Genomic DNA, 14,954 nt, shown 5'->3' with positions numbered 1-14,954 from the left:
GCACCACCCCAGATTCGTGGGGTGATGGCTTCAAGCAAAGTTGTAAGTACTAATGACTATTACATTGGAATATCAGCAAACGAGTTTCCTTTCAATAAGTTTGTTATATTCTGCGGGATTTTTTTCGGTTCTGAAAGCTGAGAGCGTTAGAAGTTGCTGCTTATTTATTGGGAAACTGGAGAAATTAAAAAAAACGAAACTGGAGAGTGTGGTTATAGTTCAAGTGGTCCTTTGTCTTCAATGATAAAATTCATTAATCGAAATTTCTATCCTTTCTCTCTTTTTTCTTCCAAATATTGTAATATGGCATCATATATACATGTTGTGATTTTCTTGGAATGACTAATGAATGACTGAACCCCCTCCGTGTCCATTACCACAGTATGCAGAATTTAAAGTTTATTTTATAAAGTGCAGCCCGTGTAAAGTAAAACAAACTCCATTGTAAAATGTTAGAATAAGAAAACTTAGCCTTTTTAACTTCTTAAAAGAAAGAAAACTTTGTAAAAGTCTCTATACTTTTTCCTTCATTTTGAACTTAACAGTATTTTACATATTTATACTCTGGCACTACACGTACTATCTCTCAGTAACAAGACAGTAGAGGAGAAAAAGCGGACTTTCGCACTTTGTTTCCTCCGAAAGTGTTCTGATAGTGAAAAGCTTTACAAATTTTCTTGAAAAAGGAGAAATGTGCCAGAACGCTTGAAAATTCCCCATTCATTCCTTGTTTTCTACGTAATTATTCGCACTGTTGAACTTCGTTTCAATCTTATTCTCTGATTTCTCGTATTCGTATCGTCTCTCCTCGGAACTTCTCTTTTTCCAGCCTCCATCTTTCCTAAGAAAAATTTCGCCGTCACCACTAATGAGAATCATCGTTGTCCCTGGGTCTAGTTGAATCTTTTTGAATGATTTTTATTCTTTGTTAATGCAGCAAAGAAAAGGGAACATACTTTTTGAAAAATAAACTTCGCTAATAAATTTCAATCTATCTGATCTCTATTGTCGGATTTTCAACTATACTAGCCGAAATTTATTACTTAGCGATTTTTCGGGAGAGTAACCAACTTTTTACGGTCACCGCATAATTTCTTTTTTTTTCTTTTTGTTTTTTTTTGTACATCGTGGATTTCGTTATCATCCTTCGACACCGTTCCCCAGTCATTATCGTGTCTTGCTGGTTTAGGAATCAAGAAGATACCTCTTAAATATGCATATAAGATCTCCTTAATTCCTGCAAGTTTCTTTAGTTTTTTTCATTGATTGATCACCAGTTACCTCCTAGACGCTTGCAGGTAATTTACAAAAGATACGTTTAGGTTAATCGGGCCAATTCCCAGACTGTTTCTAATTTAACTCATCCCCTACAAATACCTTTATTTTCGCGCAACCTCATTACCTCGACTGCAGGTTGCCTGCAACCTGTTATTCCCTTGATGTAAAATCATAAGATTTGAGCACTGAGGCGTGAAAATACAGTGTTTATCGGTTTGTCTGCTTAGAATAGCGTGTAAGAACCTCTTCTTTTCTTCTTCTTCGGATCTGTTATTTTCACTGTTCGCCGTCTTGACTACGGTATGTGCGCGATGTTCGCGTCTGATGCGCTTAGCGCTGGCGCACTTCTGCAGGTGCAGCTCGTCATAGCACACACTCCCGCTGTTACAATAAGCATGTCCGTCAATGGAGCGTGCTGACCCGTCTGGTGTTACGCAACTTCCATTCCCTGGTGGATCTTTTGTCACCTACATTCTCTTCCGTACTATTTCTCCCACTCTGCTCTTGTTCCCGTTGTATCCGTCCTTTATTAGCTCCTATAACGCAGTTTCATCTTCATTCTACAGTAATGTATGCACTTTTCACCATGCCCTCGGCACAGCGTTCGTTTGGGTTTCGGTTCCACGTTTTTCGTGTTGAAATCACGCTTCAACGAACTAGGTCCCTTTTTCAGGGTTCTCGCAATGTCGCAATGGGCGGCAATGCTTGAAGCGAACAAGGAAAATATTCCATACCCATTGGATATGGTCGTTCCAAAACCTACGGTATCCGGGATTCGGGAGACGGCTGTACCGGAGATTGGAGTGGATGTAGTTACTGCCGTGCATTCCGTTCTACCGTCCTCACCACTCTCACAAAAATCCAACGTATCAGTGCAAAGTCAAGGTGAGAGGGAACTACGTCTATGATTTATAATAACTACAATGTCCTATCCTTAACGCTGGAAACACTTCTATTCTGAAGTCTTTTTTTCTAAAATGGTACGACCCAGCTTAAAGACATCACCCCACGAATCTGGGGTGGTGCGGATTTCAGGTGGCGAGTTCCTACACGGGGGCGTAGATTATGGAGAGGAGGGTGATTCTGTCCATTTCTTCCTAATTCCTGTAAAAACTGCCCGGAAGATGCGGCACATGCACAAGGCTGGCGAGCTCCAATCGAACTCGTTGTAGAAAATGGCGCGCCGGAACGCTCGAAGTAGTATCTTCCGTTTCTACGGTGATCAGGAAGAAATAGACGGAATCACCCTTCTCTCCATAATCTACGTCGTGAGATGATGCCTTTAAGAAATGCCTTGAAAACCGCTTAACATAACTATTTTCGCTGGCAGGTGTTCAATAATTCATTTTCCATTTGGAGCTTGTCACGGTTTTGAAGCGGCTATTGTACCCAAACGTTACAGTGTTACACATCGGTCTACAGTAATCCTTTTGTTGTTACTAAAATAAAAACTTGTTATTCTACCCTCCATTTTTCTACAGCCCATGCGGCATTATTTCAAATATTTCAATTGGTTCTGATTGCTGCGATTTCGTTGCGACGCAAAAAGGTTCTCCCTTCTATGACATTTTATAAACCCACTAGAATCCTGTTGTTCCAAATTCATCTTAACTTTCCATCAATTGGTAACTCGATTTGATAGTCCAATGAAAACAAATTGTTGATAAAACTATATTGTTCATATTCATACTTCTCCTCATCCTTGTAATGAGTGGATTTTGGAAATAACCAGTATGGATTGAACGTAGAAACTTACTATTCGAATTATTGAAAAAGTGCAGGCACACTTCATACCAAATTGCTGTGTCTGATTTGAAAATGCATGCATCTCCAGCTCGTTTGATAAGCGCTATCTAAAGCCATATATTTTGGCGGTCGGGCGGCGAACTCCTACAGAGGTAATAATCCACAGAGAGCACAGAACGAAAACAGTCAACATATCAAAGACGGAGCTCAGAAGACGCTTATCTCCGCTTTTATTACGGGTCAGTTAGATAAGCATGAAAAAGAACTCGAAACGTTACCGTGTTGCAAAGCAATCGGATTCGCACAGCGATCGGTTTGAATTTCGCGCCGACGAGAGTGTGAATAGATAAGCGGAAGGCGCGTAAATCCTCGCACTGCCTGGTTGGTGACCGACCGCGAGCAAACGATTGAAAGGCAGCAAAAGGGCATCGGAGACAATTGAGGGGTATTGATCATATTGTTTGAATTCTATTTTTCGTTCTTTTGTTCTAACACGTACACTCTTTTTGTTTCACTTACTGCTATTCTTCTAGTTGGTAAGCAAAAAAAAAACTAGCTAGCTAGTTAAAAATTATGTGCAAAACAGCGGTATAAGTATTGGAAGTGGAGCTCTTGAATCTTGAATTTAGAGAGACAGTTTACGTATTTTCACCAAGAGTGAGTAAAAAAGAGAAGAAATGGTATAATAAGGATTTCATCCTTTTCATACATAAAACTGTTAAGTTCTCATCAAAAATCACAACAGACCGAAAATGTAGCTAATATGGCTTCTTTTTAATTTTTCCACAAACTATGTAATAAGTCGAGATTCGAAACTTTTAGGGTCATGAGTTTTATCAAAAGTTTCTGGTCCCCTGGGTTGCGTGCCAGCGTTTCGTTTTACCTTTCGGCAACGTGTCCGATAGCAGATAAAACTGTCAAGAAAGAAAAGCACGTTAGAAACGGTGTCATTTTGCATGCGATTGTGTTTTAAACCTGAAGTTGCCTATCTTTTAATACTCGTACAAATGAGAATTATACAACACGGCTTACTCCAGATAGATAGGTCGAAGTGATGTGGTCAAAGCTGCCTTTTTATTTGATAATGCTCGCTTAGTGATTTTTCAACTCTTACTTTCAAAAATTGTCAATATTTCATTGAAAAAAATATTAAGCGATGAAAACTTTAGAGCCGAAAGATTAACCTGTTGCACTCCTTTGTCGCCGCAACGGCGACGAGGCTGTTCAGCCTATTTTCGCACCACAAGATAAAAAATAAAACAACATTTGTTCCTGCGGTTTTCTGCCACAACTGTATTTTCTACTTTATAAAACATGTGACCCAGCATCAGGATAGAATTTGTAACGAAAAAGTGCTGGAGTTGCTGGTGTTCCATGTCCCTGATTAGAGAGGAGTGCAAAGTGTTATCTATCGTCTCAATGAGTTCCTTTCAATGGATGTTGAAATCATCCATTACGGTAACTCGTACAAGTGAAAACGCTTGGGCACGGCATTAAAAGGACTGAAAGAGAAGGAAAAAACGTACTATAACGGAAAATTGCGTTGTACCAAAGATTATGATGTGTTCACTTCAACTGCTTCGCTTGTAGCACTGGAGAAAAAAGCAACTAGAAGAAACTAAGTAAACTTTGGGAACTTTTTCGAATAGCATATAAATATATTCCTCATCTATATTCCCTGATTCAGAATCATTATCGGACTCACCGCATGTTTTGGGCATGACCACATCGACGTCAAGACGTGAATCCAGTGATGAGCTTGATGTTGAGAGCGAAGACGGCGAAGTGACATCACGTAAGGAAAAAAGCCTTGGATTACTATGCCAAAGGTATTTGTGTCAACGAAATCAGCATTTCGTACTGAAATTCTCATAAACTTATCAAGAGACTTTTCAGATTTCTTATCGCCATGAACGAAGAGACACGAACATCCATGACCCGAGAAGTGCATCTTGAAACTGTAGCGAGGAAAATGAGTAAGAAGAATGATCTTGAGCATATTTTCTAAGGATGTCGGAGTAAATTCGTGTATATAGACGTAGAGAAACGTCGGATCTATGATATCGTGAACGTCATGGAAGCGTTAGATGCGATGAGCAAAACAAACAAATCCTACTATAGATGGCATGGTTTGGAGGGATTACCGAAACTTATGGCTGATCTACAGGTTCCGTCATAGCACTGTCGACTACTACCTTTATAGCCATCGGATCTACCCTCGAAAAACCTGTATTTCTAGAAAGAAGCCGTTGAGGAGCGATTACCTGAGCGGGTACTTCGTGTGGAACAAGCTATGTGCTCATTTACCGAGTTGTCACCTGGCAGTCGTAAAGCTGGCACAAAAGAAATTGTTGGTAAGTGGTTTAGGGAGCAATGTGTCAATTACAAAACTCCTGATTATTCAGCGCACCCCCTGTGTTGTTGAGACCCACAAAATATCCAAAAATGTTCTCTTTTTTGAGAGTTCTCCACGAATTCAAAATTTTTCTGGAAAAAATGTACGGTCAAGTATTTTACACAGAAAAGGTATAAGTCACTAAGGATGTGCCGGATACGGCCGCTTCAGATAATGCAGCGATCAAAGCCGACAACAGGGAGAAGGAGTAAGAAAAAAGAATGCTCAAGAAAAACTTACACCTTCAAAATCCATCTTGAAAATGATGGTTACGGGAAGACATCAGGTGGGAAAAATGTAGTTGGGGGTCACTCAATGGGCGCACTTATTTTTCGACATTCTAGCTTACTTTCTTCTCTTGGTAACTTTAGTTTAAATGTCATAGATCCTCTAAGACTAATGCTTAGGCCTTAAGGCCGCGATTGAATTGATTATTTACTTTGAGAAATAAGGGTCCCACTGATGTGAAGAGTTTCACCTTCGGTAGTTATTCAGGACCAAACAAACACGTGAAAATCACTAGTATTAACCAAATCTCAGGAAGCTCAAAAGTATTAGGTTATTCCATAAGTTTCTTTCCACGGTTGTCAACACTTTCTTTCACTACAACCTGAGTTCTACGCCAAAAGCATCGGGAATGTATTAAATCGATGAACAGAGAGTATTGACTATTCAACTGACTGTAACATTGATTGAAATATCTTTGTCGTTGAATAAAAAAAAAACAAAAACATCAGAAAACTAAGGAAGAAACTTAGACCACTTACTACTTCGGGAATGAGAACCGCTAGTTGGTGTTATAGAAAAATGGAAGGGACGTTACTACAGTATCCATGCCACCTTAATACTTCATATTAAGACTTATGTTTGAGTATTTCGAGCTTGTGAACTATTCATCATCGTATCATGGCAATTCCAATACGAAAAAGGGCTCAAAAGACATAAGGGCACAAGAAATCGATAGGAGCCCCAAAATGTCAATCTAATATTACCCGCAAATATCACTCCATTAGTCAGGAACCATTTTTTTCAAAGGGGCTTCTTGAAATCATAAAACTACCATCCATGTGTCCCAACAAGAAGCAGAAGCAGGTCCTTCTATAGTTGTTTGCTCTAGCTCTGACAGTAACAAGATGATCGAATGGAGAGCAAACTTCTACACAAAAAAAACATACATACCACCTTCTACACGAAACAGTACACGAATTCCAGGGGAAAAAAACCAGAGAACAAATCTCCCGCATCTAGCACATCTTTGATTATGTGATTCCCATCAGAGCGCGAATTCTGAGCTACGTCGCATCGTACACCTTATCTGTTGTTTTTGAGGAAGTTCGGTGTAGATGCTGAGTTATGATTGATGAAAAATTAAAATTAAAACCCCACTAACACAACTAGAGTAAGTAATTAATAAAATTTGCTGGAACGGTTCCGTCTTCAGTTAAAAGAAGAAATATGTCTTCAAGATCATCACGTTCATATATTTTATATTTGACTTCCAGGAACATTAATTGGTGAAGATGATGCTCCCTCCTCTTCGAATTTGTCCTGTGATCACAATAATTCGTTTCAGAGTAGTGAGGTAAGCTGAATAGTTGGGATTAAGTGGCTTTTATTTATTTGTTGTCTAATTTTGTGATGTATTCTTTTTCGATTGATTTTCTACCGAATACTGGTTTAGAGGTCACATTCTTCAATTGTTGGTTTCCAGAAACGATCCAGAGTGGATGGTCGAGATCGGCAAGGGCGAAACTCGCTAGCGCAACTCTGTAGACGCTTTCTCATGGTGCTTTTAAGCAATCCAGTGGGTGGTATTCCAGATAACTTCCTATTTATCACTCCATATTCTTGTTTAATGAGCTTTGCTTGATTCAGAAGAACACAAGACGGGTAAGCTTGGATGTGGCTAGTACGGTTCTTATCAAAGATCCGGAAACAGAGGGATTTGAGCCGCCAAGTCGAAGTAAGCTTATCATATTTCAGTAGATTGATTCGATGGGGTATTTTCCGGTTTTAGTAAAGTTTCACACAAAAAATGAATAAGTTTTGTATCTGTGATTTCGTTTTTTTTTTTCGTAAGTTCAATCGTCAGCCATTTTCCTCGCGATTATATCCAGTCGGGAGGGTCACAACTGACGCATAATATAAGTTCGTCGGCTTGTGTCCTTGATGTTCCTGTGAACAACAAGGTTTCATCGGATGCACATCATTAAAAAAGACCTCATATAAAGTCATGGTTTTTTTCACACTTCCCTTCGAGAACTTCACATCTACCCGTTTACATCACGTAATTTCATCTGTGTTTGTGTTTTCTCGTAAGATTTTTAAGACTAGAGAGCTTCTGTTTAAAGTAACTGCAAACCTCCGAGGGATAAAAAAAAATCGGTTGGTTTTTTAGAGAAAAAATTGTTGGTTCTGTTTCTGTAAGTGACATGTGATAGCTGCTTCTTTGGGAGTTTTTTGTTGATGCTACATCTTCCTTCAAGATTTAGTCCCAACAATCATTTGAAAAGTTGCAGGTCGATGTCGAAGACTCTATGACATCGCTAATGTTCTAGTCGCTCTTGGATTAATCAAAAAGGTCCATTATCTCTTCGGTACTAAGAAAATTCCATTATTTGTTTACTGCGGTCCAGAACCAGATGGTGAGTTTCTATATTTCTTTGTTCAAACTTTATATTGTCATTATTTTGATGTACGCTTCAGAAAATTCCAAATTTGATGTAAATGCTTGCATTGAGAGGCTTTTGGCATCCAGTGCTTCTACTCCACTCACACCACAAATGAAGGTAATTTTCAGTTGTTTTACGTCTTTATTCTTCTACTTTTTTGGCCTATCATCCTAATATCTGGCTTGTATTTGGTTAGCTAGTCATGATGTGTTGTTATCCGCGCATTTTAGTGCAAGATGGGTGGTTCATGAATCATTTCAAACGAATAAACGTTTTCTTGCGCTGATTGCAACACTTTTTAGAATCAAATTCATTTCCTTCTTTTCTGGTTCATAAACCTCCAGTTTTACATTCGAGGCCAAGTTAGTGCTTTGTAGTTAGTACATTGTGATTTCAGGCAACCACCGCTGCAATGCAGCAATCACTGTCTTTAGGAAAGAGGAGCAATTCTGAAGCAAATCTTCGGGTTCCAATATCTCAAAAGATGCCTCGATTAAGGTAGGTTTCTGAAAATAGCTGCCATAGTTTCCCCTTTTGTGATCATAGTTTCGTCGCACACATTTGAACTATTATACTATGCTTCTGTGATTGAGAAAGGTTATTTTTGTAATTTTTCCAGATCAGAGGATTTTGTCACACAAGCATCGTCATCACTGATGATGTTCGCTGAACTTGCAGCTGAACGTCTTCGTCAAGAGACTGATCTACGACAGAGAACCTCATCTGGCCCAGCTGGGACTGCTGCAACTTCCCCATCTACAGCAGAATCCGTTGTTCCATTGATGCGACCAAGTAGTGGAAATATTTTGCCTAAACCACAACCTAAGGTGAGAAAAACTCGTTTTCTTTTTACGTGCAGAAGAAGGCCAGGTGCCTGTTCAGCAATGCTTGCGCTGTGCTAGATTACTTGTGCTCAATGTTCTTAGCATTTGAGATTGTAACAGAACATGGGTGTATGGTCCTTCATATAGAGAAATGGCTCAAACCACTTTGAATTCTAATTATTTCAGCGTTCCTACGGGAACTTTTCGGTATCACCTTTGAGTTCGCCAATGATTGGCACGAGGAAGTATACCGTAAAAGTTGGAAACTCGTACCATATGTCCTCACTTCCGCTCACAGGATTGTCACCGATTGTTCTGCCTACCACGGTTAGTTGCACTTAAACATTATTTTGTGTTTTGGTACTCTAACGCTTCGGTTCTGCATTCGTGTTTAGTATTTAATTAAATATTTATGATATTTCCTTGCACAATTTCTTGAAACACCTACTCTTCTTATGTGTAGCCAGATATTTTCCAATCGAAGTTTTTTTCTAGCCAGTCTGGACGCCGGCTGCCTTCCCAGATTTCATGCGGTCGCCATTGGGATTGCCGAGAGCTAGCGGTCCATTGATACCACAGCCAATCAATAAAGTTCCAGTGGTCAGTTTATTCTCTTATACCTTTTGCTGATTCCTAAACTAGCACTATCTGATGCCTAAATCTTACGAAATCACACTAAAATCCTTGTGTAGGGATTATTCCACTTCCATTACATATTTTCAGGTCCAAACACCAAAGCCTGCTGTAAAACACACTGTCACAAATATTCTTGGAGTCTCTAACAAAGTTAACATTGATCCTTTAAATCATCGCAACTCTTCTCCGTTTCAAGTGGTTAGAAAGGATAATAGCACGTAAGTTCCGTTGCTTTGAACTGGAATCATTGGTAATACCAGTAAATTTTTGGGTGAATTGACCCGTGACGTCGTCGAACGGCCGACAACTCAGCCGCACCACCTATAAATGGCGTTAATCGTGCGTAATACGGAACAACATTACGTTTGATGTAGCGCTTTTAGCCGTCGAAAGATAGCACTTCGGGCCGCTCGTGCATTGCTTGCGCAACGTCGTCGGCACGATCAGAATCTATTGTTTGCTGGCCTTATTTTCGCGCTCTTGATGGAAACTGTAAGAGTCGGAAGGCCAGAACACAATGAGATAAAGAGGATTGAAAATCCTCCACGAGCAGCGGGCGACCGCGGTGTTCGCTTTTGGAAAGGGGGGGCTTCATTACATACATGGTTTTATTCGCACTACTCGTACAAGTTAACGTTTGTGACATAACTCTTCAATCTCAATTACTGAATGATGTTCGAATAAATCCTGTCACAAACCATTATACATTGACGTTGTAACTAGTCACTCGTTAGTTCTTCACAAGTAGGTCTTTCCATACTATGTTTCGTTTTTCCACTAAAAATTGTTCCATTATTCCTTAGCATTGGGAATGTTTGAGTTATAGCGGAGGTTGATACCGTCAAAGCTAATTGATAGCTGGAATTAATGAAATCGATGAAGTGGAACTTGTGGTCTGGACTAGCGTTGTCTTTACTTCTGACTTCAGGGGCTGTTGCTTTAGCGGAAGCACTTATTCCCGTTTACATAATAGTTCTAGCGATTGGTAACTAGTCGGCTGATTTGGTTTCTCACATTTGGGAAGTTAAAGTAAGGTCTCAGTTTCAGAAGTGACAGTGCAATAATAGAATCCAATTACGGAAGAAAAAAAGGCGGGCAACACACTTGTGGCGGGAACATCAAAAACGTGTGCATAGTCACCTTTCCGGCCGGACGTACAGCCGGAAAGCCTTGTCGGCTTAGTTCTTAGTCAGATGACATTCTGTCAAAGTTCACAACCTTTCATTGTTTTGTCAATCATCCACCGACTTTGCGAACTGCTCTGCAGCGGCAACATTTAAAGGGATGAAAACTGTAAGCTGCGACTAGCGATCGTGTGTGTTTCGTTTTTGAGCGCACGATGCCGCTACGAAGCGCGGTGTCGATCGTATCTTGAAATAATAAATCGCGTCGAAAATGACAGCACCATAAAAGGGCACCGTCACATGTCGGCGATATTCTCTGCGAAATCACTGGGAAATGAGGAACAGCGATCCCATACCCATTCATCAAAAGCGGTCATGGTATTTGGCGCAAATATAAGTACAAAATTGATTTATAAGGAAAAGTTAATTGGTTTTTTGCGCTTTGAACATTCTCATTGTCTCATGACGCTTTATAATCGATTTTTTTTCAGAAAACAACCATTCGGGTCTTTGCACAATATTCCGAACAGTTACTAATGATTTCCTGTGTGGTTTTCGCATTGAGTACTTTGCTTTAGTCGATTTTGCCTTGAAAGTACAATACATGTTTGTCGTATTTATTCTTGTTAATCAAATATTTATAAACAGTGTAAGACTACTGTTTCTATGAGTTTTATTTCCTTTGTTATTTATTACTTCATGTTTCGACTGCTTTACCAAATCGATTCAACTTGTTTAAGCTTTGGGTTCCATACGACCTCTCCTTCTTTGAAAATGTTCTCGGTATTGATAGGGTTGATTTCTTTTTATTTTATTTCGCATGTATATATTTGTTTTTCTTATATTCGCATTTCAATAATCGAAATTATGTCGTAGAATGTGGTTTTAGTATTAATTCGTCTTTCTGTGTCGTTACACTCTGTGTTAAATCGTAAATGTGCAAGTAATTGTGACATGAAATTCTTAGAGTGACGATAGTTATGATAATAAAATTAGTGGCGTTACACCGGCGTGACTTTGATGGCATCAAAAAGTGTGAAGAAGAGTGAGTGAAAGAATAGTATCTACATTTACATTTTAATATTTCTTCATGTTCCTAAGATTGTAGTTCTAGAATTTCCTGATGTATTCCAACCACTTCCATAACTTCATGAAGGTTCCCTTTATCGCTCGATCATCAACCCGACGTCAAGATGAACATTCTCAAGTCGCATGCACACTGAATGATTTGAATAGTGGAATAATGCGCTATCCAGATGATTCCAGAAGAAATTTCTAGGCGATGTGGTGTTCCCAACAAGAAACTACAGGAAAAATAAGCACCGAACATGCGAAACGAACAAAAAATTTGCTCGAGTGGATGAGGAAGATGATGGTTGTTGAAGAGATAGGTTGTAGAAGTACAGAATGATTTATCAATAAAATTGCATTCCACCACATTTGTTTGTTTGAAAATACTCAGTGTGCCATAAAACAACATCAAGAAAGAATAGAGCTCACTAGAATTCCTCCTAAGTGTTATATGGCAATGTTGGCTCTTTAGAGCATATTATGTGGTGGATTAATTGGTCGCTTTCGTCTCACTTGTACTAGAACAAAAAAAAACTGATCACTAACACTTCACCTGATGACGTGAGAATTCTATCTGCTAGTGAAGTCCTTTTTGCATTACAAGAATTCTTACATTGTGGCCATTGTTGAAAGCATAACAACTACTTCCAAATTTGTAGAGATTCTGAGTTCCACTTTATATATTTGTAAACAAGGCGGGTGTAGCGCAGTCGGTAAAAAGTTCTGCTGTCTGCACGATCGATCGAAGGTTCGAGTCCGCCCTAGAGCTTACCAAGCCTTTCGACCCCTCCGTGGTCGATAAATTGGTACCAAACTTGTCCGCGAGGATAAAAAAAAACACTTACTTGGCGTATCGGATAGCCCTGCAATTCGCTGTATAGGCCAGTTACACGTTCATAAACCTCAAACGATTCTGAATTGAAGTGGAACGCGTAGGCGCATCACAAGCGGATGGATTAACGTCAGACACTTTACACACTTTAAGTACTTCCGAATTCCGAATTGAAGAAATGCTCAACTAAGATAACAGTAACAGAAATGTGACAGTTTCCAAAACTGATGGATTTGAAATGTATACATAGTAAGTTAAAAGGAACAGAAGTTGTTAAATGTAGTATTGAAAGAACGAGAAACCTATTGCATCTCCGAGATTTCGGAGGTAGGAATCCCTTCGGTGTGATTCCTTTGACACCTATTATAACTGTTTTATAAGGAGTGTACAGAAGTGAGAAGTACATAGAGAGATGATAAAAATGATAACAAAATTAAGAAGTAAATAAAATGAATTAATTCAATGCATTGAATAGTGAATGCTACCAGTTCCCAAACTGATGAATTTGAAATGTATCCATGGTGAATTAAAAGGAACAGAAGTTACTAGAAGTAGAACTGAAACGAAGTAAAAATATCGAATTTCCGAGATTTCGGAGATGACAATATCATCCAAACGAATGAAAACTCCAAACATGTACGTATTTCCAGCGGTTTGTTCGAAGTTATATGTTTTGTGGAGCGCATAGTTATCGTTCAGTTATCCCTACGTCTTTAAATGCTACGTTGTAATAGTGACTGTATACTTACTGTAACTCATAGTATATGGTTTATTAGAACTTTTACTGTTTAGCGACCATTTATTTATTTATTTATTTATTGTTTTCTCGAGTGACCGAAACATCTCTAAGCAGCTCAATCACTCAGGCTACTTCCTCCACCCTTCCTCAAGTCGGACGTGGATAGCGGTCACTCGCATAAACTCAGAAGTAAGCGCCTTCACTTTTTACTTTATTTTTATGTTTCATTATTATCCTGAGCTCGTATCAAATATGTCTGTCCTTCCGAGGAAAAATACGATGGGAACGAATCCATCGACGGGTTCTTGAAATCGTGGTATTGAATATTATTATTTTTTTGCTAACGCAAACTCAGGTCAGTGGCATTTCGCAGCGGGAACTAGTCGTTTGTTGCTGAAACATTTCCAGTGCTGAAACGACTGGAAACATATTTTCACTGTTTGTGGTTTTGCCCGAGGACAAATTGTGACTGGATAGCAAGGTTTCCTGCTAGGGCACAATTTTACGCGAGACTGCGTTTATTCAACTGGAAAATTTTTACTGCGTATCGCCCTGAATTATTTCACTTGCTACTACATACAGTTGGGTCAAAACGTCATGAAGCACGGACAGCTGCATGAGCGACAGCGCTCGAAGCTTGCACGATCCAAACCGCTGCACACGGTGGAGCGTAGCGGTTGGGATCGTGCAAGGATCCTCCCTACCGCCAAGCAACTCTGCAGTTCGCCATGGTCTCCTCGACTCCAACCGCTGTCTTCACCGCACCGCTTGAAGCACAGCCACTTACGTAACTGCACCGTGATTTATGCCGTTTTGATCCGACTACAGCCCTACTTTTAATTTCCTTCTTTATTTCTCGAAAGGACTTTTGCCGCACGCCCATCTCTAGAAAGTCTCTCCTCCAGGATGTAGTTGTGTCGCCGTCTTTGCATTATATATCCATACTCTCTAGCATACAAAACAATGATTCACCATTGTTAACTCTGCTTCTGGATAAACCAGTTGTATTGAAATTTATAATCTCTTGTGATGCATCACAAATAAAATACGTTTGCACGAGAGAAAATGAAAATCGATTACTGCGAGACAGTCTGAAGCAAATAAAGTGTAATGCTAAAGATCGTCGTCAGAAAAACAAAAAACTCTCTATAAGTATAAACCGGTTAGCTTTTAATACAAAAAAGTGCTATATGTAAAATTTAAGATTCTAGCGTTAATGTACAATTAATCATTAATCAAAGTCCTATGAAGCACTCTAAGAATAGTTGAGTATAGTCAGAAAGTTTTCACTTATTAGATTTAGAGATTATGTGTATGCAAATAAAAGGATGAATGGCAAGTACTGAGAACATCAGCATTTACAAGTATGATTGCTCATATTACATATGATTAAGAGGACTGAATAATCACACAAAAATGTAGACAATGGACTTCTGTGCCAAAATTTTCTCTCTATCTCCCATTTTTCCCCTCATTATGCTGAATGTTTGGGTTGTACCACTCGTTTCGCAGCCTGTTTTCCACTGTTAACTGTGGAAAGCAGGAAAAGTTCTGAGAGAACTTTTATGGTTGGCACGATGCCATTATGAAAGGTAACATTATTCAGAAATAGAAAACATAGCGTAGACTAGATCATG

At 39.2% G+C, this 14,954-nt stretch overlaps 1 protein-coding gene across 2 annotated transcripts; it reads left to right on the top strand.

The window, feature by feature from the left end:
* Nucleotides 1–1,864: 1,864 nt before the first annotated feature.
* RB195_020334 (uncharacterized protein) lies at nucleotides 1,865–11,212 on the top strand (the record flags this gene model as incomplete). 2 transcript variants are annotated; one of them, XM_064188584.1, is made up of 17 exons in its annotated part: nucleotides 1,865–1,890; nucleotides 1,952–2,163; nucleotides 4,712–4,853; nucleotides 4,921–5,000; nucleotides 5,061–5,191; nucleotides 5,264–5,378; nucleotides 6,922–7,001; nucleotides 7,131–7,223; nucleotides 7,295–7,382; nucleotides 7,939–8,064; nucleotides 8,126–8,208; nucleotides 8,489–8,589; nucleotides 8,711–8,918; nucleotides 9,102–9,242; nucleotides 9,411–9,515; nucleotides 9,639–9,769; nucleotides 11,167–11,212. In XM_064188584.1, the coding sequence occupies 17 exons, from the start codon at nucleotides 1,865–1,867 to the stop codon at nucleotides 11,210–11,212; spliced, it is 1,908 nt and encodes a 635-aa protein (XP_064044464.1). The 2 variants fall into 2 exon arrangements, with proteins under 2 accessions (XP_064044464.1, XP_064044465.1); XM_064188583.1 differs by lacking the exon at nucleotides 1,865–1,890 and having other exon boundaries at nucleotides 1,962–2,163.
* Nucleotides 11,213–14,954: the final 3,742 nt, after the last annotated feature.

This window comes from Necator americanus, chromosome II, assembly GCF_031761385.1.
Source record: "Necator americanus strain Aroian chromosome II, whole genome shotgun sequence".
NCBI classification, from domain to species: domain Eukaryota; kingdom Metazoa; phylum Nematoda; class Chromadorea; order Rhabditida; family Ancylostomatidae; genus Necator; species Necator americanus.
This window is presented reverse-complemented; position numbering and strand designations above follow the sequence as displayed.